Source organism: Parasteatoda tepidariorum, chromosome 11 (assembly GCF_982258835.1).
Source record: "Parasteatoda tepidariorum strain Cologne lab strain chromosome 11, Ptep-v5.0, whole genome shotgun sequence".
NCBI lineage: Eukaryota > Metazoa > Arthropoda > Arachnida > Araneae > Theridiidae > Parasteatoda > Parasteatoda tepidariorum.
In genome coordinates, this window is record NC_141765.1 from 54,040,220 (window position 1) to 54,067,495 (window position 27,276).

General features: G+C 29.2%; 1 protein-coding gene across 1 annotated transcript; it reads right to left on the minus strand.

Annotated features, from left to right (window-relative positions):
* Positions 1-26,794, minus strand: LOC107445908 (uncharacterized). Its single transcript, XM_016060398.3, has 7 exons — positions 26,455-26,794; positions 21,677-21,776; positions 19,045-19,068; positions 18,914-18,931; positions 18,623-18,816; positions 11,762-12,060; positions 1-140 (listed from the first exon to the last, which is right to left on the minus strand). The coding sequence occupies exons 1-7, from the start codon at positions 26,590-26,592 to the stop codon at positions 62-64; spliced, it is 852 nt and encodes a 283-aa protein (XP_015915884.1). The 5' UTR covers positions 26,593-26,794; the 3' UTR covers positions 1-61.
* Positions 26,795-27,276: the final 482 nt, after the last annotated feature.

Genomic DNA, 27,276 nt, shown 5'->3' on the forward strand with positions numbered 1-27,276 from the left:
TTGACTATAAAATCTAAATATTTTATTTTTGATATTTTTTGATCATTCTTTTATCATGACTTCAATGAACAGTTGCGTTGCTTGTAATGTTATTACGATCCAAACTTGGAGCATTTAAAGTGCTTCGCAGTACTTCACACCTGAAAAAAAAATGCAATATTTTTTTAAAAAAAGTTTTTTTATTCTAATAGAAATTTTAAAAAGTTCATTTTTCTGAAATAAAAGATTGCTGTAATTGCATATCTTCTATGAATTCGTTAATTATTAAAATAACCAACTAAAAGTAATATTTTTTACTGTTGAATGTAATGTATAATTAGTTCATATTATATTTTTATTAAATGTATTGTAAAATATGAAAATAATAGTAAGCGACACGTAAATTAAAGCTTAAGTTTAAACTATACTTAGAAACAAATATTTTTCTTTTCAAACATTTAGTTTATTACTATTTATTTGTTTCATGTAAAGTAAATATTTTTTTTTCTTCAGAAATATAATATTTGAAATTATTAGTCTACATGACGAACTAGTTTGAAGTTCTACTTCAATCCAGTAAAACAGTTTTAAATCAGTCAAAAACTGATTCACGTTATGGCCAAGAACCTAAGTATGGCCTAAGGGTGATATTTTTCAGGTGATATGATCAAAGCCTTGACTGGTACTCCCATGTCCTAACTGATGTGAAAAAAGATAAAATAAGTCAAAATTTCAAACAGCTCTCCTTAATATATAACTGGGATATATTTTCCAGATAATTTTTTTACCATAAAAACCTTGTTTTATTAATTTTTTAGTTAACTATTAAGTGTGTTGTCATGCAATTGCGCATCAAAGTGTAATACATTTAGTTTCGCAAATATGCCGAAATTCAAAGAAAAAAAGGAGTGTTGTTGCGTTGATCTTCGTGACACTTAGACAAGCGAAGCACTCTAGTCATTTGTCTTTGCGAAATAAGTCTGGAAGGTGCTGCTATCATCTGACAAGAGAGCACCGTAAGGGTGAAAGTACGATTTAGCTGAGAACCTCTAGGATAGATAGCAGCAACACTTATTCTTGAGGCCACTTCCACAATTCCTGTATAGTAAGAAATGTTCTCCAGATCTCTATACCCATTGTACTGATGAGCAATCGACTACAGGACTTTTGATTTCACGTAAATCGTATTGTACTCGATTAGACTTCTTTAGTGGAGTCGAGGATTGAACCCCGCCCTCCGGACGATTCTCTGACCACTGGGCTAACCTGGTCCTAAATTATAATAAATAAGATAAATATTCTAGCTGTCCTCATAAGCCTTAGTTCCACACACAATGTAAAAATTCAATCGTGTGTAAATTTAAAAAAAAAAGAGTTTGTTTATTGCCAAATGAACGCCAAAGACAAAATCTAAAAAATTAGTTAAGAGAAAAGTTTCATTGCCATATTGTTTTAAACCAAAGAATTCTTCTCAAATTAAAAGATAATTTAGGAGAAAATATAAATGTTGTGTTGCTTTACAATCATCACTTGGATTATTAGATAATTATAAACAGTTCAACTATTCTTAAAACGGCATTTAAATTAAATTTATTAATACGAAAATCTCTGTATCAAAAATTGATATTTTAATTTGATTATTAGGTAATTATAAACAGTTCAACTATTCTTAAAACTGTATTTAAATTAAATTTATTAATACGAAAACCTCTGTATCAAAAACTGATATTTTAATTTGATTTTAAGGCATGAGTTAAATTTTTGCTTGGATAGCTTTAGCATTAGCTGAGAATTTTTATTATGATTGGTGACAATCTCCTGTTAGGTATCCCCATTTAAAAGAAACCTTCTCTTCTTATCTTCTTACAAGTTTCTTATTTATATCACCAAAAATTATGCGATATGATTTTCGTTTGTTAAACTAAGAATATTGAAGAATGTCGACTTGATTTTACTTCATATGCTTAAGTGCACTTTATTGGTTAAAAATGAAAATAAATATGTTGACATAGTAAACTTATGATAACGGATATTCTTACTTGGTATATGCTTATCGTTTTACCATAAAATATTTAATAGAGACATTAAATATTTCTTAGTATTTCTGAGTATGTTATTTAGCTATTGCAGAATTTATATTTTGAAAAGTGCAAAGAATTTTAAATGACAATTACTGATAGTTGTGCGGGACAAATAGTATATCTTTCAAATTTCAACCATAAGTGGTAATGGAAAATTGAATTATATATTATGCAAAACTTATGAAATATTTTAGTAATTGTAGTCCTATTTTTATACTTTTAAAATTCAAAGAACTTTGAAGACATATGCATATAGTTGAGTAATGAGTAGTATGTCTTTTAAATAACTACTTAATACATGATAACGAAAAACTTAATTTATGCTATGTAAAGATAATGTTTTAATTATGGTAAATGGTTATATTTTTAAAACTGCAAAGAATTTTGAATGACTTATAAAGTAGACACTTTATAAGTAAACGCTAAATTTCAGGTATTGAAAGATTGAATTTGTACTATGTGAAATTTAGCTGGTATTTTTATTAAGATATCCTGAATGTTTTTATTTAGGTAGTCACAACTTTATGCTTTTAAAATTGGAACGAAGTTTAATTTAAACAACAGTTGCACATAGTTAAACGATAAGTTGCTAACTAAGTCACAATTAAATATGTAGTAATTAAAAATTGAATTTATAGAATGAGCCTATGGATATGTGCCCATAGATTTATAGTTGTCGATTGCTAGAATGTGTGAATTTATAGTAATTTAGCCACTGTTTTTAAAGTACGCCATATTTTTTAGTTAATTATTTTACTAGGGAAGTAACCTATATTTTTTACTTAAATTTCGTGTTGGGGTTTAGGCTTCATATTCTTAACGTCCCTCTAGACCCCCCCCCCAAAAAAAAACGGAAAACGAGCTAATGAAATCACCTTTTCTAAGGAATAATTCTATTTTCACAAAATCTTCGTTAAATATTGTTTACATTCCAATCTTTCTTTTTATTATAAGTAGATTTTCATATTTTCAAAATCCTCTTTAACATTTCTATTTTTTCGCTACTTATGGTTAAACAAAGAAAAAAAAATTTATGATCATTTGTTAAGACTAAAAACTTGAACTATTAAGATTGAATCCTAGTAGGTGAAATTCCGATTATTAGATTAAAAGTCATTTTGGTATTTTTTTGCGCATTGTACTAGGAAAATGCAGAACATCATCTCCGCTAGTCCAGAAAAGTCCTATTCAGCTTAAAAATTCATTAAATGATATGATGCTAAAGAACCAGATACACTAAATATTATCACAAAATCATACTTTTGCTTAAGAATTAAAATTTATATTAAGAATAAGAAAAATAAGAATAATAATTATTAAGAAATTTAAATAAAAAATCAAATTTAATTTTCTTTTTTCGGGTTTGGGATCTATTTGTTCATATATTAAAAAAGAAACACATGCATTTTTAAGGTTAATAGTTATAGAATAGACTTTATTTTAGAAAATAATTTACAACCAAAACGTATGAGTTAAGAGTAATTCAGTTAGTTCTTTTACATTAGTCATAGCGCTTGAGGTAAAAGTTTGAAAATACATTAATGCTGCGCAAAGAGTTTTCTGCTTACACTGCGTATGAAAACAATAATTAGTAACAAACTTTATGTAGTTTTGATGATATTTGTAATTTAAATTTGGATAAGTTTCTCTACTACGGTTTTTCGTTCTGCAAGTTTTGAACAATAAAGTGAAAAAAAAAGTAATCGAAACGATCTGGTTTCGTTTCTATTAATTTTAAAGAAAATATACTGATAATATATTTCAGTTATAGTAAAAAGCATAAAATAATAAACTATAAATATAAATAAAACGTATCTTGACATTTATTTAAACAAAAAAGATTTAATCTTTTTACGAATTTTTGTAATTTAAATAACTAAAACGTAATTATGTGTATATTTTATTATTGAAAGTAGAAAAAGTAAAAATCTACATTAAAATGCAAACAAAATGAGATTAACATTAACGTAACTGAAACATTCATTGAACAATTAATAATATTTTATTTAATACAGATCATACTAATATTTTTTTCAATTTGTCTAACCTCCTTTACGAGAAAATTGACAGCTGTAGTTAAAATTGCTGAAAAAGTACTAATTTTTTTTTTAATGATTCAATGTCTTATAGTTTCGTTTGATATCACTAGATGGCAGACTATAACATTTTAGGAGCAAGAAGTTATTAGCGTCTTTTTATTTTTCTTAACAAAGAAGATACTTGATTAAAAAAATGCCCAAAATTAAATAACTAATTTTTTCGAGTTTATTAAATAAAGTCTTATAAGCAGAAAAAATTCCTAAAGCTAAGCTGAAATTTTCTTTCTTAATATATATATTTTTTATATATTTAAATTTGTTTAATGCTTAGAATACTAATTAAAACTAAGAGAGCCAAAGAGTGCTATTGAAATTTTATGAAATATATTTTTCACTACCTTATAATCGGCGAGTCTGTGGTAAGTTTGATAAGTTTTATTTCTGTCTGTTAATTTTTTACAGTTTTATTAGCTCAATAAACCGCAGTTCACTTTAACTTTTTTGTGTAATAAATCTGTAACCTTTGGAAGAAATACAGTTTTAAAATAAAATAAATATAACCAAATTAATTATTTTTTGTTTCGATATTTGTTCATAGGATTTCAAAATATTATATTTTACTCTTTATATTTTTATTTAGACATTTTTTTTATAACCGGCTTTGGAACAACCGATCCACATTTGGATTTATGGTTATCAATGTTCAACTCCGTAGCCTTGTAATTTTGAATCCAACCAAGAAGACGAGAGAACATCAAAATCGAGCAATGGAGCAATGCTGAAGGAATTTCTAGTAGAATTAACTTTCGTTTGCGTTATATGGAGGTAAAAACTATGAAAACCTCCCATGTTTAGTCCGATTGCAAGGGGACTCTAACTCATGATCCGTCCACCACTGAAAATATTTTACGTCAGCACAGTGTTCAATGCAAACTGAAAGCAGGATTTGTATTGACTTACCATCGCTAGGACTCAAACCTGGGTTACCTGCTTGGAAGACGAACTCACTATCCCCATTGCTATCGCGGCTCTTTTTAGTAAATGATTTTTTTTCTTCCTTTCTCAGGTTTATATTTTTTATTTAACAGTTTGGTTGATATTCAATAGGAATTGATAGCTGAGAGCAGCTATATTACTGTAAAGGATCAAATATGACCTAATAAAATTGAGAATTTTATTCAGATTAATAAAAATGAAATAAGTATTATTATTTTTAGCCGAGCACTTACTTCTGAGAGGAATTAATTGTTGTAAAACTTGAGTTTACAGTTACTCTTTATGATTACATGCCTAAAAATTTAAAAAACATGCATACTTTGTACATTGAGTCAAACAATAATAAATAAATAAAAAAACATAGTTGCTTAAGTTGTCCTGTAATATGAGATAACTTAAGCCAGTTGTAAAAATTCAATATTTGGATTTTGTTTGTTATTGATAATATAGGAGTAGCTTTAAACTGTAATTGGGTAAAATAAAAGAGTAAAGAAAAATTTGTTAAAACATTTTTCAGGAAGTTTAGATAGTTAGAAAAAGGTAAAATCAAACAAATCTCGTCTTTTGTCGATTTAATTTTTTGCGGTTTTAATAATTTAAGCTACGATAAAATTTCTTTTTGATTGTTAAAAGTTAGATTTATTTTATTTTTTATTTTTTCAGAAGCTGAAAAAGCTTGTTTTAGGTTAGGCATTTTATAGATAATAATACGGACTAAAAGAAGTAAGGCTTTAATTTGTTGCCGAGTTTGCTAGAATCGGACATTTAAGGAATCAATTAAAAAATAAATTCTAAAAATTAACCATAATATATTTAGCTTGTATAGGAATGTTTAAAATTTCTAACAAATTGCGTAAATCAAGCAGTTTTTCTTAATATTTTTTCGAAATCGAAAATAAGTCACTATTTTAATGCTCCCAAATTCAAGTGTCCCTCTGGGCCCCAAACCTTAGTCTGATTCCGAGCCCCAGGGGCTGGGGTAAAAGTCAATTTGTGGCCTTTGTTACCCAATATGGGAAGCAACAATGAATTTGAAACTCTGGGATGGCTCAGGGGATTGAGCGTTCGCCAATATGCCGGCCGGGAGCGAATCTCAGCGATGACTGGTCAATTTGAAATCTGCTTCCGACTCGCATCAACCACAATACTAGTGTGAAACATTACCAGTTGAAGATGGATCATGGGTTAAAATCCCCTTGTCATAAGGTCAACCATGAGAGATTTTTGTGTTTTTTCTCACTATCTTGCGCAAAGGCGAGTTAGTTTCACCAAAACGCTCTTCGTGCAGGCTAGTTAGTTCTAATACTGGATCCAGAAGTTCTCTTGTCTTCTGGGTTGGGTTCAAAATTACTAGTCCATGGAATTGAGCATTGACAGTTGCAAACTCAAAAACAGATCAGTTGTTCAATGACAGTTATAAAATAAAACGTCATATAAAAGAAATTAAAGCTGAAAAGTAATCAAAGAGGTAAACTAATAAACATATGAGTCCAGTTTAAGATTATATTTATAAATGTTTATAGCAGAGGTTTATCAAATTTTATGAATCTTTTTTAATATGTTTTTATGTTTGTTTCAGACTTATATTAAGTTAACTTTTCTGTGCAGTGAGAAAGACGTTCAAATTTCATTAAAACTCAATATATTTGTTTTATTTTCCCCACATATTTGATAGAATACATTTATCAACAAAAGTAATTTTTAACTTAAAGTAATGTTAACTTTTCTATGCAGTGGGAAAGACGTTCAAATTTCATTAAAACTCAATATATTTGTTTTATTTTCCCCACATATTTGATAGAATACATTTATCAACAAAAGTAATTTTTAACTTAAAGTAATGTTAACTTTTCGGTGCAGTGGGAAAGACGTACAAATTTCATTAAAACTCAATATATTTGTTTTACTTTCCCAACATATTTGATAGAATACATTTATCAACAAAAGTAATTTTTAACTTAAAGTAATGTTAACTTTTCTATGCAGTGGGAAAGACGTTCAAATTTCATTAAAACTCAATATATTTGTTTTATTTTCCCCACATATTTGACAGAATACATTTATCAACAAAAGTAATTTTTAACTTAAAGTAATGTTAACTTTTCTGTGCAGTGGGAAAGACGTTCAAATTTCATTAAAACTCAATATATTTGCTTTATTTTCTCCACATATTTGATAGAATACGTTTATCAACAAAAGTAATTTTTGAAAAGCTATTTTAATCAGGCTCGAGTCTTGTTAAAAAGTGCAAAAATTTGAAAAGCATAGCTTTATATATAAGAATTCTTTGTTACTTGTAATAAATAAAAAAGAGGACATTAAACCCTCAGATAAAATACACACTCATGTTTGTAAAAATTGCAGCATTATGGAAGAATTACGCAAATTGAACCAAACTCGCATGAAATGTAAAGTGAGGTAAGACCTGCAAATGACTAGAATTATAAAGCATTTGCGTGTATTTATTTGTACCACTATTAGTAATATATAGAATGAATTTCATTACTCTCTGATGATTTATTTAAGGTGTTGCGATTCTTACAAACATTAGTGTAATGTTAAGCAAGCAGATTTAGAATGTTAAATGATAAACAGGTAGAGTTACTAAAAGCTCCTAATTCCTTTTAATACCTTAAAGCCTAAAAGCAAGATTGCATAATATAACCAAACAACTGTCAGGTAACTAATGTGTTTATGTATGTTTAATAAGTATATATCCAGGGTATAAGAGACTAATTTTTGTATAAACAGATTAGTAATTCAGGGGTCAATGATTTTCATCTAAATTGTAGTATTAAAATATTTGTAACAAACCAAATAAAATTTGATAAGCTTTAATTAAATATTCTTTTTTTTTATGTGCTTTATGTCGAGTAAAAATATTTTATTCACTGCTATAAAAAAATAAATTTTTTTCGAAATAAATAAATAAGTAAAAAAACGCACTTTTTTTCTTGAAAATCCATATAAATAAAAGATCCTTTTAAATTTTTGCGTTTGTTGATGCTGTTTTTATAAATACAGAGAGTCTAAAGGTTTTTACTCTATGCATATTTTGTTCCATTTAATTATACAATAACTGTATATGCTTTTCTAATTACACTCCAGTTTTCTAAAGGGGGTAACTTGGTCATTAGTTATTTAGAATTTCAGAAGATAGTACTCTAAATCTAAACATTTTGAGGCAATAATGTTCAACACAATATCAAAAGTACTAAACATTCTTAAATATAAATTTTTTCGATATGTTTAAAATGTTGGGGAAAAGTGCTTCATTTATTACTATGAAAATGTCTTCACAAGGGATTTTTGAAAAATCGTATTTTTATTTAAAAATCATAGTAGCATATTTTGATTTTTTTATGCCGTTTTTACAGTGACATAGGTCTCAGCGTTTTACTTGTTTTTACTATTTAAATCAAAATTAGAATAATTAAATGAGTTTAATGCTTAAGTTTTCGGTAGTGAGTTTTCTCTTGGTCAATAGATAAATCTTTAGTCATCTATGCTCATTAGAATTTCTGAAAATGTTTAGATTTATTTCATTGTAAACATTTCGAGATAATAATGTAGATGAATCGACAAAACATGCTTCTTTTACAACATATTAAGTTGGGCTTGTGATATGTGAAGGAGGGTTTTTTCAACCTCAATGGAACAGATTTTACAATATAATGTGAAATGAATATAGTAAAATAATAGAAAGCCACAAGGTTTCTTTATCTTCTTGAAACTAATTTTAAAAATCTTTATTTTTAAAATAATGTTAAAAAGCTATTATTCCAAAGTCTACTTGTAAACAATTGTTCAAAAATCTACTTGCAGATCAAGAACATGTTAAAAAAGAAAGATTCATAACATATAAAAAGAATTATTTTCATGACCTATCCTGTGGCCACCTCGTTTACCTAATCTGTCTCGTATTGATTTTTTTTGGGTTTACACGAAAACCCTGGAGTACGAAATCACTACGGGGTCGAACTTTCATTTGGCAGCACGAATCATTGTTGCTGTTGCTGGAGTTTTTTCCGATGCACAAGGCATTCTTACAAAAGTTTGCCGATGTATGTGCCGTTGTTGCGAGGATTGTATTGCAGCATTTGTAATACACTCCCCGCCACCGCAACAACTTCGAACACCTTTAAAATTTCATTTTGAGTAATAAATTATAATTATTTATGACCAGCCTCTGGTTTTGTGGGTATGTAGTGCGCATGCGTCTGCATTGCATTTGTGATTAGATGGAATTATATCCCGGTGTAATTTTTGATTGTTATTATATGCCTGATCTGCAAGTGGATTTTTGAACACTAGTTCTGAATTACCATGCATAGAATGTTTACATCTTTCTTAATGTAATTTAATCAGTATATCAAAATGGAATTGTACAGCTACAAAAAGAACCTTGAAAAATGATAAAAAAATAACAGTGATCACGAAAAAATTTAGAGCCAATTTTATAGAAAAGAAACTGGTAATTTGTGATACGTGATAGAAATTATTATTATGAAACATAAATTCCTTCAGCTAATAAATTTAAAAGAAAAGGAAGTAATCCCTTAGTCGTGGACACTAAGGACTTATAAATACCATAAAAATGTTATCATGATCTATGGATGTAAACTATAAAACTTTATATTGTGAGCATATTAATAAATAATATAATCTAAATTTATATCTTTTCTTTATTGATTGCCTAAACATAAAATATTTACCATACTAATATATCTTTAACTGTTTTTACTTTCGAAACAAATTTAACTGATGTGCTCAAAAACTTAATAATTATAATTAACTATTATGGTAATTTAGGTAATTAAACTAAAAGCAATTTCTATCAACTTTAGTTAAAAGAAGTATTTCAATGAATCATATGTAATATAAATTTATTCTGTGCCGAGTTTAGTTTTAACCATAATACATTTTGAAAAATTTGAATCTTCTTTTTACCCAAGAATTACGCTACTTAACTTACATTATTATTACTTATTTAAAATAGTTTTTAATAGTATATGTATTTACGCATTATAGAATAGTTACAATGCTTCCAAAATTCGAATTCATCATGTAAAGCAAAAAATTTAGTACCATATTTTTGCCTTTTGTAGTTTTACAATTTTATATTCAATGTTTCAAATGCAAAAGGAAGTTAACTATTTAATGAAGCATATCAAAATGAGAAATACATAAAGGAAAAAAAAAACATTGCTATTTATTTTGCTAGTATTAAACCAAAAATTTCAATAAAATGTCCAAGCATAAGTAGAATGTAAAAATAGGTTCAGGTTAAAGTGTAGTTAAATTTCCTTGCAAATTTTATTACTTATGACATTAAGAGCTATTATATTGAAATTTGATCCCAACATCTATTTTTATTGAAATATGATACCAACATCTATTATATTGAAAAATTAGATCCCAATACCTATAATATTAAAATATGATTTTTACATAGATTCAATTTGATTGCAAATACTTTGCAGAAAATGAATTAGATTAGAAATTAGATGATTTCTTCTTTGTAAGTGCTTATATGCATCTTCTTATTTTTTTTAAATAAAAAGTTACAATTGCAGATCAGTCATCTAATCAGATAATAAGAAATTTCAATGATAGAGAACGTCAAAATAAAGCCACAAGCATAAAGTTCTTAATGTCCTTAATACATTCAACCAACGCTATTCGAAGATAATTTATTATTGGAGTCTTTTATAACTTAGTTAGAAATTCAACCTAAAATTTTTATTCCACTAATGAGTTATAAAAATTTTGAATATTCTGAACTTAAAATTTATGTTAATAGAATTCGGAATTTTTGATTCTAGAATATTACTTATTTCGTTTTTGACAAGAATAAATGAGTAAACCACTCCCGTAACAGCTAGTTGTTGACCAAAAGGGCCAGAAGGGTTACGGCTCCGCAATTTTGCGATGGCATGATGGCGGCAATACGGTTAGCATCTTGCACCAGCCACCTTTTTTTGCATGTAAGCAGGTACCCATCGATCTGAAGCTGAGTGGACTTCGAACCATCACAGAGTATAGAGCTCTGATCCTTTAGAATAACAGCTTAGTATTTTAACCACTCTGCCATCACGGCTTTTGACAAGAAAGTTAAAAGTAAATTGTATTTACTGCTCAAAATTGTATTTGATTCATTATATGAGATTATGACGTAATCATTTCGTAGGAATTTTTATGGGAGATTTATTTTATAGGGTTATAAACACGTTTGTAGCAAACTCCCCACTGCCCCTTCCGCCGAAATGAGAACTTCTGAGGTCCACTCCATGTTTTTGGCTAATATAAACTCCACTTGGAGCACCCAGCCCAAACATGCCTGGTATGCCGCCGAGTCCCTTGGACTGTTACTGGAGTGCTTCTGTCCAAGACTTGTTCAGACTATCTAGACTTAGGACTGGTCCCATGAGGAGTCTAACTTTTAACGGAAACGAGAAGACCGCTGTTCTGCCATCGCTTCTCCCTCCTATATCTTAGATTTTATTGGTGCCTCTGCGGCTCAGCTGTTGAATGAAGGGGATGTAGTTTTGGATTTAATAAATCATCATGGTTTCCTGGAGTTGGTTTAGTTTGTCTAAACCAAGGGGGATAAGTAATAACAGCACGCGTGTTTTCATAATAGCAAAAAATTACATAATTCCTTACTTGCACTTCTGAATATTGTAAAGGCGTCCAGTTGAACAAAGTTGTACACGTCTGCATTTGCACATGCACTCCTGGTTGTCCCAGATCTTTTTGGGGCCAGTGCAGGTTGAAGACTCTTCCTGGTTTCGACAAACGCATTTACATTCATTTACTCTGTATTCATGAAGTTCTGGTGTGCAATCACTGGGCTGCTCCCTGCAACCGCATGCACATCGATCATGTTGTTCTAAAGTAAATGTATGTGAACCTTGGTCCTCAAATGCGTGTGGTGATAGGGGATTGTATCGCACTTGAAGAACCTGGAAGAATATTGACTAAAGTTATGAAGCAGACTACTAGCTTGAATATAGAACAAAATATACAAGCTGGATTTGTAAAAATTCAGCTTGTAGTTTTTGATACATTGTATTACATTTGAAGGTCTATGTCATACTTGAAAACTTTAAGGAATATAGATTAAAATTATGAAACAGAATAGCTTGTATATGGAACTAAATATACAAGCTGGATTTGTAAAATATCGGCTTGTAGTTTTGATACGCTGTATCACAATTGAGGGTTTGTAGCAGAGTTGGCCGTTGATTACAGTAATCGATTACAACTGTAATTGATTACAGATAATTACAGCTATGTAATCAATTACTTGTAATCACGATTACAAGTAATCAATTACTTGTAATCGTGATTACAACTTTCAAAAAATTTTGATTACAGCTGTAATCATGATTACAATTTTGATTACAGTAATCAATTACTTGTAATCACGATTACAAGTAATCAATTACTTGTAATCGTGATTACAACTTTCAAAAAATTTTGATTACAGCTGTAATCATGATTACAATTTTGATTACAGTAATCAATTACTTGTAATCAAGATTACAAGTAATCACAACAAAAACGATTACAAGTAATTATGATTACAAGTAATCAAAATATATGATTACATGTAATCATGATTACATGTAATTTGATTACATGTAATTGTGATTACTTGTAATCAAACTATACGATTACAAGTTATTACGATTGTATACTATAGTCAAATTTTTTATGTAAGTATTCATGTGTTTACATATTTTTATGTACATAGAATGTACGCACGCATGAATGTACAATTTGCGATTGCTATACATACAATGTATGCACAAACGTTGTTTGTACGTACAATATTCATAATTATATTGTAATATACTTAATGCAATGCGCATATGCTTAGTACATATAATTATGCATTTATGATACATGTACGCATGTATGTTAGTTTGTACAAAAAGGCAATGTTTTGTATCTTTGTATACATAGACAATGTATGTATGAACGTATATGAAAATAATGTTTATGCGTTTGCATGCTTTTATGTACTTAAGTGCATATATTGTATAAATTTACGATAATAGCACGTATATACAATGTACGTTTGTATATAAAATTGTACGCATTTGCGTACAATATGTAAGAATGCTATTTAAAGGTACAATATATGCACATAGTTGCGTAAATAAAATGCGTACATGTATACATGCATATTTATATGTACATCGATATATGTGCACGCAAAGTATGTACAACTTACGTATGTACTTGTATAACTACATACTTTGTTAATACTTATGCGCATGTAATGCATGGATATACAAAAAAATAGTTACATGCACAATGTATGCATGTGCATACAACGTATACATGTACATAATTACAAGTAATGTACAAATACATGCGTACATTTAAATATATGTAATTACAATATACACATACATTGTGCATACATTAAAAAAATTTATATGAGTAAAGTTATTAAAATTTGTTTTAAAATTTATTCTAAGGCATATGAAACTCGACCTCATATTTTTTAGAAAGCAAACGATAATTTTATTTGGAATTTCTAAATATTAATTCCACACATAAAATTTACCGTTTTTCTTACCATTTAAAACATTTCTATGAATCATGCATTATTTTATAAAAAAAACAAATCTGTATTGTCAAACATTTCATGAAAATACCTGAAAATAATTTTTTATTTAGAGAATTTCAAAATGATATAGAACAATTAAAGCTGAAAACTAAATTTAAATATCGTTTGATTTTGTCATTTTACTTGCTTGAGTCATTAAAAGTTAACTTACATGCATTTTATTTATTGCATGGTAGACATATTTAGACATAAATGTAATGTACATATGTATACGTGAAATGTATGTAAGCATGTACAATGTATGTACATACATTCATGTATTGTACGTGCATATATAGTACATATGGATATGCATACATGGAACATACGTGTATTGTACATGTGTGGATACATTCATTGGACATATATACATTGCACCAAATGCATAGATAGGGATAGCATGCATGTACAAATGTAAAATTTGTACGAAAGAATTATGCCCAATATATTTATGCACATATGTACTGTATATGTACACACATATTTACATTATATGAACATTATATGTTCATTTCATCATATGTACATTATATGAATATACATCTGTACGCTATATGTATATACATCTGTACGCTATATGTACATACATCTGTACAATATATGCATCTCAAATGTGTGTATGTACGTACGTTATGCATGTCGAATGCATGTATGAATATATGTGAAATATAACGTACAATCGTACACAAATGTATAATACATATTTGGATACTTACATTGAGCATGAACATATTATGTACATGTACATAAATACACTGGACATGCATATCATGTACATGTATACATACATATATTGTACATCTTACAGATATACCTATATTGTACATGCATACATATATTGTACTGTTCATAAATAAATTGCACATACATGCATAGGACATACATTGTACAGACAATGTATGTATGTTCGTACAAACACAAGTACTTGTATATACATGCGTACATGAACATAGATATACATTTTACATGCACAAATATTTGCATAAAATGCATATATTCATTGTGTATAAATGTACATGTCTACATTGTTTGCACATACATACGTAATTATTATCTATATACATACGTACATATATTTTATACCTACAATATAAGTGTATGTACATGTGTGTGAAACTAAAATGTCTGAACATATGAACTAGATAAAATCATATGTACATACATTTTAGTTACATTCATTTGTACGTATACAAATACGTACAAAATGCAGTACATGTTAATACGTGCAAAATGAATCATTCTAAAATACATTCTACTATCTACTGTAAAATATAATCATTTATAAGAATACAATAGTCTTGTAATCGCGTAATTAGATTACATGTAATCATAATTACATGTAATCAAATTACATGTAATCAAATTACATGTAATCATATATTTTGATTACTTGTAATCATAATTACTTGTAATCGTTTTTGTTGTGATTACTTGTAATTGCAAATACTTGTAATCATGATTACAAGTAATTGATTACTGTAATCAAAATTGTAATCATGATTACAGCTGTAATCAAAATTTTTTGAAAATTGTAATAATGATTACAAGTAATTGATTACTGTAATCGACTATGTAATCATGATTACAGCTGTAATCAAACTTTGTAATCACGATTACAAGTAATTGATTACTGTAATCAATATTGTAATCATGATTACAGCTGTAATCAAAATTTTTGAAAATTGTAATCATGATTACAAGTAATTGATTACTGTAATCAAAAAATGTAATCGATTACATTTTTGGCCAACTCTGGTTTGTAGCATACATGAAGAAGCTGAACGAGTGTTGACAAAGCTTATGAAATAGAATTATTAAAATATGTTGAAAATGCTTAAATTGCTAAAAATCTGTTACAATAATTAGAAGTTTGAAAAATAAAGTGAAGTAAAAGTAAATTCTTAACTCAAGTGCTTAAGATGTTAAGTAAAAGTTTCTGAAATCAGAAAAAAAACTGCTTTTGTATGCATAAAAATACTAGAAAGCTGTCTGCATCTTTTTTTAAAGGCGTACAGGACTCAGAATTCTCCAGAAAAGAAAAAAAAATTGCTAGTAACACAGTTTAATGTTTATTATTTTTCTCAGTAGAATTAAAACATACGCAATGGTTTTGCACGCTGTAAAATTTGTGGTATAATACTTAATCGAAATTGATGTTAAACAATTCTAAGAATTGTGTGAAGGAATATTTTATGTTAAGTTAGCACAAAATAAAGCGTTCCTATGCAATTTAAAGGGTGTTCCTAGATCTATCCGCTTGTAATAGAAAAAGCTAACACCAAGCTCACGAGAATTCACACAATAGGCATTGACAAAGTAAACAAATATTGCTGTACTTTGGCTATCGTTACTAGATTGTTTATAATTGAGTACTCGTTGGTGTAAGTTTGTTTTTGTCCTCTACTCTGTTTTACATTTACTGAAGCAAAAGAAGCCTGCAGAAGTAGCACACACTTGTTAAAATACACACTTGTTTTCAATTGTGTAATAAGAATAATTGTATCTTAGTTTTTAAATATATGTGAACTGAATAATTTTATAATATATAATTACAGTTAAGCCTAATTCTATCTAAGCCTTAATAAAACCTTTACTGTTAAGCCTAATTTGAATTCGGTTTAATTTTATTTCTATGTTATGCGTAGATTTGATTTACAGAATAATTTTATTTTAAAAATTAGTCTGATGGGCATCTTTAACTAACTGCTTCTACTTTAAATTGTATAGTAAAAATAAATTTACTGACTCTTATGTGTATCATATCTATTGTTATTACAAATTTCAGTGTAACCGAGCACCAAAAAGAATGCCAACTAATTTTCATCGAATGTAGTGTTAAGGAACATTCGAGGTGTTTCACTGCATCACTTTTGGCATAAATTAGATGCCACTATTTTTAGTGTTAGGATATAGTAAAATTTTTTACAGTGTATATATGTTAAAGCTGTTAATAAGTCCTAACAGTGACGGATAATTAATTCTTCTTGAAAAACAAGTTAAAACTGAAATTGCTTTGCTGCCAATTTTTCTTATTTTTCTGTGAATTCGCAGCCCAGGACGTAGAGGAATAAATTAAGAATCTATACTTACAGATAACTATAACATGTTTTTAAACTTGGAATTCTGTGTCGATTGAAGAAGTAACATGATATGATCTTGAAAATTCGAAGTGCTTCAAAATTTTTAATTTCTTTTGAAATTTTGAATTTTGACTTTCACGTTCAAAAATATTTGCTGATTTAAAAAAAATGTTATTTGCATCAGGGAATCACAAAAGAAAAAAAATAAAGAAAGAAAAAATGAAAGACAAACAAAGATGAATACACTGAAACAAAATGATACTTAGGCAAATAAAATGTTCTGTTTTAAATTTTAGGAAAGCTATGTTACTCACATTTTGTTGTAGATACACGGAGAAAAAATTTGCATATGAATTGCAGTACTGTATGGCAGTGACATTTCTGGTTAAAAAAACAATAATTTTCTCAAATGAAATCTAAATATGCGGTATTTAAACTATTCATTAAGTAATTTTTCCGTTTCATATCGGTTTACCGGAAATTATTTTTTTCAAAATTTCTTATAACCACACATTTAGTAACAAATACAAATCTGAAAAGTACTTTTAACCAAATAAATACTTTTTATTCCAATCATCTAAGGTATGCAGATAAAATTCCTAAATTTTACCTCATTTGCCAAATTTTATCCCATATCAAACCATAATTAGTTGCTAATTTCTTCCAAATCATTACTAAAACGCATCGGTAAAAATTACCGAGCTTTCTGTTGTTCCCATAGAGTCAGAAACACTGTAAATTTTGCCATATTGTGATGGTTTTAACCACACTTTTTTCTCAGTGCATGATTTATTTAGAATAAAAAATCGGATTTGAAATGCTTAGACCTTTAGGTATTGTTTAGATTAGGATTAAAAGAGCTGTAGAGCTGGAAATCATAAGTTTTTTAAAAACAAAGATACTCTACTTTATAACTGTGATACAATTATTCTATGACGCTTTATGCAGATATAAATACTCTGTTTCAGTTTTTAAAAGAATTAAGATGCTTATTTTTAGCATACATATGATTTAATCGCAATTAAAAAATCATACTTTAAGCTTTAATTGCAAAGTTCTCGACAATAAGGCAATGTTTAAGTTAGGCTTTAAAAATAAGTCAGAGAGCTGGAAAGGCATAATTTTTTAAAGCAAATATACTATGTAACTGCGATTTTTCAAATAAATATTTTAAAAAACTTGAATGATGTTACATTCGAAAAGTATATGCTAAAATAGTTTTGACTGTCTACAGTTTTCCACTTTTTCTTTCGACATTGTTCCTGTGCTTTTGTGAAATAGTTAAAATTATAAATGCCTACTTAAAAGAATTAAACATTTATTTTTCATAGTTTTAGATAACCCGTAAACTGTACACGCAGGAGGAAAACGTAGTTTTGCATAAATTGGTTTCAGTACAGTAATTCACAGCAGAATTCTGACACGCAAAAGTGACAAAAACGGTGAAATAAATGTAATTATTCACTTTAAAACTTTAAAATCTTATTCTAAACTTTCCTTACCTTACCGTAAGTATATTCAGACAAAATTTTATGCTTTCGCTTTCTTAACATTTTAGAACAGATAAAAAGTATACTTATTTATAAAAGTTCTAAAACAAAGTTTTTTTTAATAATGAATGTATCGAAAATTAATTGTATCAAGTACATTTTTTTTAATTTACCCATCTTTACATCTTGCTCTCAATAATTTTTTCTCGAAAAATTTTAAGAGACCACGTTATTACTGAAGAAATTTAATTGTTTTTATGATGTTTAATTTGGGTTCCGTGTACGCAAAATTTTAAGAATTTACTCTACTACAGTTATTGTGTAGCTAAATTACCGCTATAGAAATAGTTGATGTTGCAACTGGATTACAACTAAGCATTTTGCTAGTACAGCAGCCTCCACAGCGACGTACTCTTACACAAGAGGGCCAATACATAACATCACTTCTTTCGGGCTTTTCAAGTTCAACAATTTGATCTTCAGGCTGACAAGCAGCAGGTTGTGCAAATGATGGAGTTGGCCGTGGTGCTAACGTTAAGGTAATAAAAATAAAATGATTGCATATTTATCAAAAATATAATCTTAATTTTTATTAAATGCAAAAAATTTTACATATTTTGCTTACCACCAGCTAGAGCATTTCCTGAAATGATTATAAAAATTAGAAATCTGATTTATAACTTTTATAAATCAATTATCTAAAATACTTTTTTTAATAAATTGTTTAAAAATATTAAACAGAGTTTTGATACTTACTGCCACCAATAGAGGAAGTTGAACCTGGAATGGTAAAAATTTCTTAGTTTATAATTAATGATTGTAAATAATATATTTATACAGGGTGTCTCAGGATTATTGGGACAAACTTAGAGGTAGGGAACATTACGAGGATTAAGAATTGCATGGAAACCCATGGTCGGAACCGTCATGGGAAAGTAGTATGCCAAGTACAAGAAGCAAAGAGATACAAGACTGAAATCGTTTGAAGTATTTATTGGTCAAAGATATTACATATGTTGTGGTAGATGAAAGTGAAAATGTTACAAAAGATGTTTCCTTCTTTGCTAGCAATGCATGCGTTATACCATCGGACTATGGATAGGCGGACTCACTCAAATACACTTGGATTTTGCTGGACATCTGCAGCATCACATATGATTCTTGCTATCAGATCTATTTTGGAATCCACAGTAATGGCGTACACAGTACTTTCAAGAGCATTTCAAAGAAAGAAATCTACGTCGCTTAAATCAGTAGAACATGATGGTCAGAGAACTGACCCACCACGCCCAATCCATCTTTTGAACAACACAATTTAGCAGCGAAGGAAGGCGTTTGCGACCATGGGTTGCTATGCAAATCTGAGTCCTTGTGATGTCCCCTACCCCCCATTAAAGTTTGTCCCAATAATCCTGGGACAACCTGTATATGAAAACATAAAGAAAAAACAAAGTTTTGGGCTTTATCAGCTTTGGCAATATTATACTGCTCAATTCAACAAGAGTTTGACAAGACAAAATATAAATTGGCCAAGAAGTTAGTTTCACCAAGTTGCCCTCTCGAAAGATTGTCTGCTGATTATACACTTTTAAATATTTGTTTCGATGTGGATTTTTTGAAATAAAATGTCAGAAAAAACAAATTTTAAAATTAAATAAACCTTACACTCAAAAGGAATACAATATTATTTTTCAAGAATTTTAACCCTCAAAATCATGCCCCATTTATTATTTTTTTAATTTTATTTTATAACCGGCATTGAACTGCCGACCCATTTTTGTGTTCTAACGACTATCATTATTCAATTTCGTAGCCTTGTAATTTTGAACCCGATCTAAAAGACAAGGAAAATCCTGGATCAAACATTGGCACAAACTAGCCTTCGTAAATGACTTTTTGATAGAACTAACTCGCATTTGCGTTACATGGAGAGGGTAACCGCGAAAACCTCCAGGGGTCAGCCCGATGGCAAGGGGATTCTAACATATGATGTCTACTACTGAAGATATTTTATGTCAGCATTGTGGTTGATGCGAGCCGGGAGCAGAATGTTTATAGATCAGATATCTCTAGGAATCGAACCTGAGACATCTCATTAAGAGGCGAGTGCTGTACCCTTTAAGCCACCACGGCTCATGCCTCATTTATTCTCTATGTTAGGAGAAACCGCTCTCAAAATATGGAGAGCCATGGTGGCTCAGGGGATAGAGCATTCGCCTTCCAATGTGGTGAACAGGGTTCGAATCCCAGCGATGGCTTCCCGATACGAATTCCGCATCCGGCTCGCACGGATCACCCTGCCGACGTAAAATATCCTCAATGGTAGTAGGTTCGTGGGTTAGAGTCCCCCGTCAGGCTAACCATGGGAGGTTTTCGTGCTTTTCCTCTCCATGTAACGTTAGTTCCATCAAAAAGTCTTCCACGAAGGCAAATTTCTCCCACTACAGGATTCAGGAGTTTCCTTGTCTTCTGGATTGGGTTCAAAATTACAAGGCTACGAAGTTGAACAGTAGTAGTCGTAAGCTCAAAAATTGGGTCAGCCGTTCAACGACGGTTGTAATTATAAATATAAATTCGAGTGAATTTGAAACAACTAATATATGTTCGGAAAAAGAGCAGCTCGAGTAGACATTGAGCCTTTAGCAAGGGGAATAGAACCCCGGCCCAAAATGTGATAATCAAAGACTGCACCCATCACAAAAATATTATAAGGAATATTTTGGGAAAAAAATATCCTATTAGTTTATATTTATAATATATTTATATATAATAAAATTATTTATATTTATATATAATAAAATATTATGAAGAATTTTGCAATATAATTAGTGTCTTAACTCGCATGGAGAAAAAAGTTTATGTAAAATTACCATGCGATATGGTAATGAAACCTTTCGCCCATATTTCTGGTAATAAAACCGAAATATATGGTATTTAAATGATTCAGTCGGTAATATTTCCATTTACATTGCAGCGGTTTACCATACATTTTGGTTTTTAAATTTCTAGTTCTTATTACCACACATTTAGTAAAAAAAAAAAGTGAAAAGTAAATTTAACCGAATAAATGGTTTTTATGCGATGTTTTAACGTATCATGATAAAATTACTAAATTTTACCATATTCACCAAATTTTACGATATTCATCAAATTTTAACACATATACCACATTCACCAAACGCTCTTTTATTATTAATTTCATTATAATCATGACTAAACCACTCCGGTAAAAGTTATCGAATTTTTAGTGTTCCCATAGAGCCAGAAATATGGTAAATTTTACCATATTCCGATAGTTTGACCATACTTTCTTTCTCTGCAGTATCAAGTTAGACAAATTCAATTCAAAATTTCATAAAATAAATATTTTTAGTTATTTAATACATACTTGTACTAAAAGGAGATGATAAATTCGTTGTTACGAATCTGTTTATAAAATCTGATACGTTATGAATATCCTTCAATTGAATTAGAAGACTTTCAGGAATCTATAACAAGATTAAAAACTTTTAAAAATATATCAGTTTTTCATTCATACAATGACTTAATACCAAATGATAAACACACCAAAATATCGGACTTCAAATAGTCAAAGTATTTACATTCTTCAAATAGCTAAATGTTAACACTTTGTTGACTGGTAATTTTACTCAGAAACTTTGTCACGTCTCCGGCTATTATTTTTAATTGAATGTGGAAGTAAAGTAAAACATTCTGAAGGATGCGTCAAGCTTTTGCAAGATTCTATGTCATTCTGGATTTCATAAATTGAAATAGATAATGTAAGTACAATGGCAAGTTTACTCGTCAACAACGTTTGGACATGAAAAGGCAAGTTAACTCGTCACCGGTTAACGTGTGCTTAATAAGTTTATAATGAGAAATAATTTTATAAATTTAGAAATAAAAAAAAATACTTAATACTTAATAAGAATATTTTTTTACTGGATTTTTAAAGCATGACTTTTTTTCCAAGTTCACTCAGCACCCAGCATTGCATAGCTTTCCAAGAATGTATTATTTTGCTCTTATATTTTATTAAGAACACACGGGACCTTTAAGTGAATTCAGAGCTTTTTTTATATCGAAATGGGATATGAAATTCCTTAGTAATTTAACAAATTGTTTCGTTTAATTTGGAAATTTATAACAATTTAAAGGAATGTCTATTGATAAATCGTGCAAGATTGGGTAAAAATATGGACAATGAAAAAATACAAAAATTATCCTTCCCGTCTGGAATATAAACTGAAGAACAAGTTTTATCTGTAGTCGCATAACAGGTATATAAACTGATGCAAGGAACATTTTTTTTAAACTTTAGCAGTTTAAGAAAAACAAAATGAAAAAAAAAACAAATTTATATGATGCATTTTTTTGTTATGCAAATCTTGCTTTTCGATGCATTGAAAACACAACAAAACGTTGGTAATGATTATTTTAATAAACACTCCTTTTAAATCATTACACGAAACTTGTATCAAACTCTTAGGAAAATGAATAAAAATTTTGATACGAAGTACTAAATAAAAGAATTGTTAAAAATATTTTACAGGGATCATATAATATATTATCTGACAAAACTGATTCTGGACACCCAGTTGTATGGACTTGGAGAGTCCTGAGGTTTTGTATTGCTATGATATTGGTTTCCTTTTTACATCAGTGGCCTCCTGGGGAGATTTTACACCGGTGTTTGGTAGGTGGCCACATGAATTGACTTCTAAGATATCCATCACAGCTGAAGTAAGTGCTTGCGGTGAGGATGGTCGATTTGACTTGCTACTTATTCTGCTTTTCTAAAAGTGTTCTATGAGATAGAGATCGGGGTTTTGAGAACGCCGGTCCTGTTCTTGAACCCACATTTCATCAAACCATGTCTGCTTAAATCATGATTTGATTGCCTTCCTCGAAATAGGTTTTCCCCAAAATATTTGCCTAGAGTCGGGATAGCAGCATTGTTCAGAATGTTTACATACATTTCATATTTCATGTTTCCAACCACATGAAGAACCAAGGTCAAACCATGTGGGGAAACTTTCTACCAATTGCGTCTAGGGAGACTTCCCACCAGTTTCTGATAGATGGCCTCAAGAATTGAGTCCAAGGCATCCATTGAAGAAAAAGTTAGTGTTTGCAGTGAGGATAGTAGATTTAGCTGGCTCGTATTCTGCTTTCCTGAAAGTGTTCTGTGAGATTTAGGTTGGAGATTTGAGAAGGCCAGTTTTTGATTCCCCATTTCGTCAACCATAGCTGAGAAAGTCATAGTTTGATTGCCTCCTCGGAAATGAGTTTTTCCAAAGTATTGCCATAGAGTCGGAAGAGCAGCACTGTTCAGAATGTTTACCTACATCCCAGATTTTGCATCTCCAACCATACGAGAACCAAGGCCAAACCACGAAAAACACATCCACTCCATGATGCTTCCAATACTTTAGGTGGTTGTCTGGATCCTTTTGACCAGATATTAAAGAACATATTTTTGACCAGATCTTTAAAAACTAATTTAACCATAAATAAATCAATACCAAATAACAATCATAAATTTTCGTTACTATTTAGAAATTTTTTGAAACTTTGGTAATTTTGAAGGTCTCTTATCCCTTTATGGAAGATAAAATCTTAAAAATATGAATTTTATAATATGATGGGTGTGGAGTAGAGGGATTAAAGCAAAAACCTAAAAATTGATAATAAATTTTTGATGGCAAAATTATAAACATCCAGATGATACTAACAAACATATACACATAATTTCAATTAATATGCAAAAAATTAATTTGATAGTTAAAAAAATTCGCCCGGTGGCTGAGTGGTAGCGCTCCCGTGCCACAGATCCTGGGTTCGATCCTCGGGCCGGGCAAGGTTGACTCAGCCTTTCATCCTTTCAGTGGGTCGATAAATGAGTACCAAGCATGCTTGGGAGCTAAACACTGGGGGTTTCGCGTTCGGCTGACCACCTAACCGGAACATCTGCTCCTGCACCCCAGAGCCCAAGGTCAAGAAAACTGAGATGGGCACAGTAGGCCTTGGCCCTCTATGGGCTGCCGCGCCACTGAGTTTAGTTTTTTGTTAGTTTAGTTAAAAAAAGTAATGTTATAGTTCTAGAGAATCAAATGAAGAAGTCTTTTCGCCAAAGAAATGTACTACAAAACAAGCTCCATAGAAAAATTTTAAAGATACTTTAAAAGAACACGATCAATGAAATGACGATAAATAAAACTATCTCCTTTAAAGCTCAACATTGGTATATTTTTATCAAATAACTTAATAAGTATTTTGCTGATAAATGTTCAAAATACATAAAATAATTTTATACATAAAATTTTTTAATTTTTTAAAATTCATAAGACGCAAAAAATGCTTTTTTTTTTCAAAAATTATTTTTTTTATTGTCCTTTTAAAATATAAAATTGTTTAATAAAGCTTATTAAGACACTTATTGTAATTTCACATTATTGTAAGTTACACTCTTGAAAATTTTAGTGTTTGGTAAAACCGTAATATTGTTCAAATTTGCTGAAAAACTTATACGCTGCCATACGTTGTGGTGAACATTAACCACATTATCTTGCAAATTAATCCTTCTAAAATTTAATCATATAATTTGGTTCAACTTAAATGCAAACAATGTTCAATTTAACACTTATTTTTTATTCCTTTCATATAAAGATTATTTAATTAATCTTTTTCGATTTCCTAACAATATATGTATTTTTTATTCATATACATACAATCTAGTAAATGGATATTTTACGCATTTAATTTATTAAAAAAATATATCATTAATCTATAAAGATTTTTTGTCGATAACTTGCTTGTTAGAAATTTTAGACCACATTGAACCACAATATAGTATAATTTGCAACATTTTAAATACAGTGCTAAACTGAACCCTATTATCAGGCAAATTAATTTTTCTTGAACTTGATTGCACAATATTGTACTTCCCTTTTAAATCCCATTTAGCACCTTATTAAAGTTGCAGAAAATTTGCCTGGTATTATTGTTTAATATACATAGATTATAGTTTCATGATGAAAAAATTATTTTGAGCATGAGAGCTTAGAATTTGTGAAATATTACAAAGCTATTTCCAACATACATATGTCTCATAAATGCAACACTAATAAAAAGATTCAATTTTTAAAGACACTCTGACGAAACGTTGAGATTAATGACACATTACGCGCAAAAATTAGCATAATTTAATAACGCATATTTTCATTGCAGTTTTGAAATAGATAGAAATTTCTTTATTTATTATAATTTTTTTTTGTGTGTGCTAGAAATCATTTTATGATTAATCTATGAAGATCATGCGCTGATAACCAGCTTGATAGAAGCTTTAGACAATAAAGAGCCTAATAAAAGTCTTAATAAGGAGATTCAATCAGCCCTAATAAAAAGAATAAGTTTTTAACTACACTTTGCCAAGAATAGAGATTAATGACACATTACTCACAAAAATAGAAGCGTTTAATAATTTATAATTTCATAGCAGTTTTGAAATAGATAGAAATTCTTTCAATTATTATTTTTTGTTTTAGATATCATTATATCATTAATCTATACAGATTCTAGGTCGATAACCTGCTTATTAGAAATTTTAGAGAATAAAAAGTCTAATAAAAGCCTTAATGAAGAGATTCAATTAGCCCTAATAAAATGATTCAATTTTTAAATACTCTTAGCCAAACCTATAGAATAATGACACGTTGCGCACAAAAATAGCAGCCTTTAATAATCTATAATTTCATAGCAGTTTTTAAATAGATAAAAATTCTTTTATGTATCATTATTTTTTGTACTAGAATATATCAGTGAATCATAAATGAAAGCAACTAGTGAGTGACACTTTGGTGGTCTTGATTATTAGCAGAGTTATAATAACATTCTATTTATTAATTAACAGATTTTACCTCACAAAAAGTCACTGTCATTTAAGTTTCAAATAGCATTTATAAAATAAGAAGATAATTTTGCTTCCCCTATCCTACTAATAATGGAGTTTAAAGAAATATAAACAAACACCTCTTAATTTGAACTTAAATCTATAAGAGCAGAAAATTAAAGCCTTTTAATTAATTTTAATTCCAATAAAATGAGAAAAATTTAAAACGTGGTTTTGAAAAGTACTGAATTGGTAATTAAAAAAAGTCTTACTCTTGGAGATTGTATGGAATTGCTCTCCATGAAATCAATATCATCTTCATTTCTAAATATGATGTTCTGAGCATTGCTTCCAATGAAGAAGCTCTCAACGGCCACCAAAATAACTTTCAAAAAGTAAAAACTGCACATTTTGGAAATTTAGTCCTTCAAATCTTCACATTTAAATGAAGTAATCACTTCGAGTTATCCTCAAGCTAGCTTAAAAAATAATAATTTGTCGCCTCTGCTGACATTCTAATGTAAACAGAGAATTTTAAGTGCTTACTTAAAGCACTTCCTTCCAAACACTTATAGCTCTAAGAGGAAAGAAATTTCATTTTCTTTTGCGCAACGCAATCTTTCTAGTTGTAAAAGAAAGAGAATTGCTTTCTTTCTTTTGCTTGCGTGTGCTTGAAGAGTCTGGAAATTCCTGATCACTCGTTAAGATAACAACATTTGATTTTCCTTGCAAAAAAGTTTGTACAAAAAGTATAATTGAGAATTATTTACTTATTAAGACACTTATGATTTATTATAAACAAATCCTTAAGCGATACTAAATGGATTTCCAAAATTTGATTTTGTGCTCGCTACTGATTAGAATTTCAATTAATTATGCAATACAGATAAATAATTATTATATTTTTATAATAAATAATTACTCTCTTACTGTATTACTGATCACTCCTTAAGAGAATAATATTTGATTTTTCTTGCAAAAAAGTTTGTACAAAAAGTATAATTGAGAATTACTTACTTATTAAGACACTTATGATTTATTATAAATAAATCCTTAAGCGATACTAAATGGATTTCCAAAATTTGATTTTGTGC

Excerpts from the sequence above, each read along its gene's own strand:
- LOC107445908 (XM_016060398.3), bottom strand. The coding sequence starts at position 26,592 with ATGTGCAGTTTTTACTTTTTGAAAGTTATTTTGGTGGCCGTTGAGAGC. Across the intron at positions 19,069-21,676 it reads ATCATCTCCTTTTAGTACAA|GTTCAACTTCCTCTATTGGT; the intron begins GTATGTATTAAA and ends TTACCATTCCAG. Across the intron at positions 141-11,761 it reads TACAATATTCAGAAGTGCAA|GTGTGAAGTACTGCGAAGCA; the intron begins GTAAGGAATTAT and ends TTTTTTTTTCAG.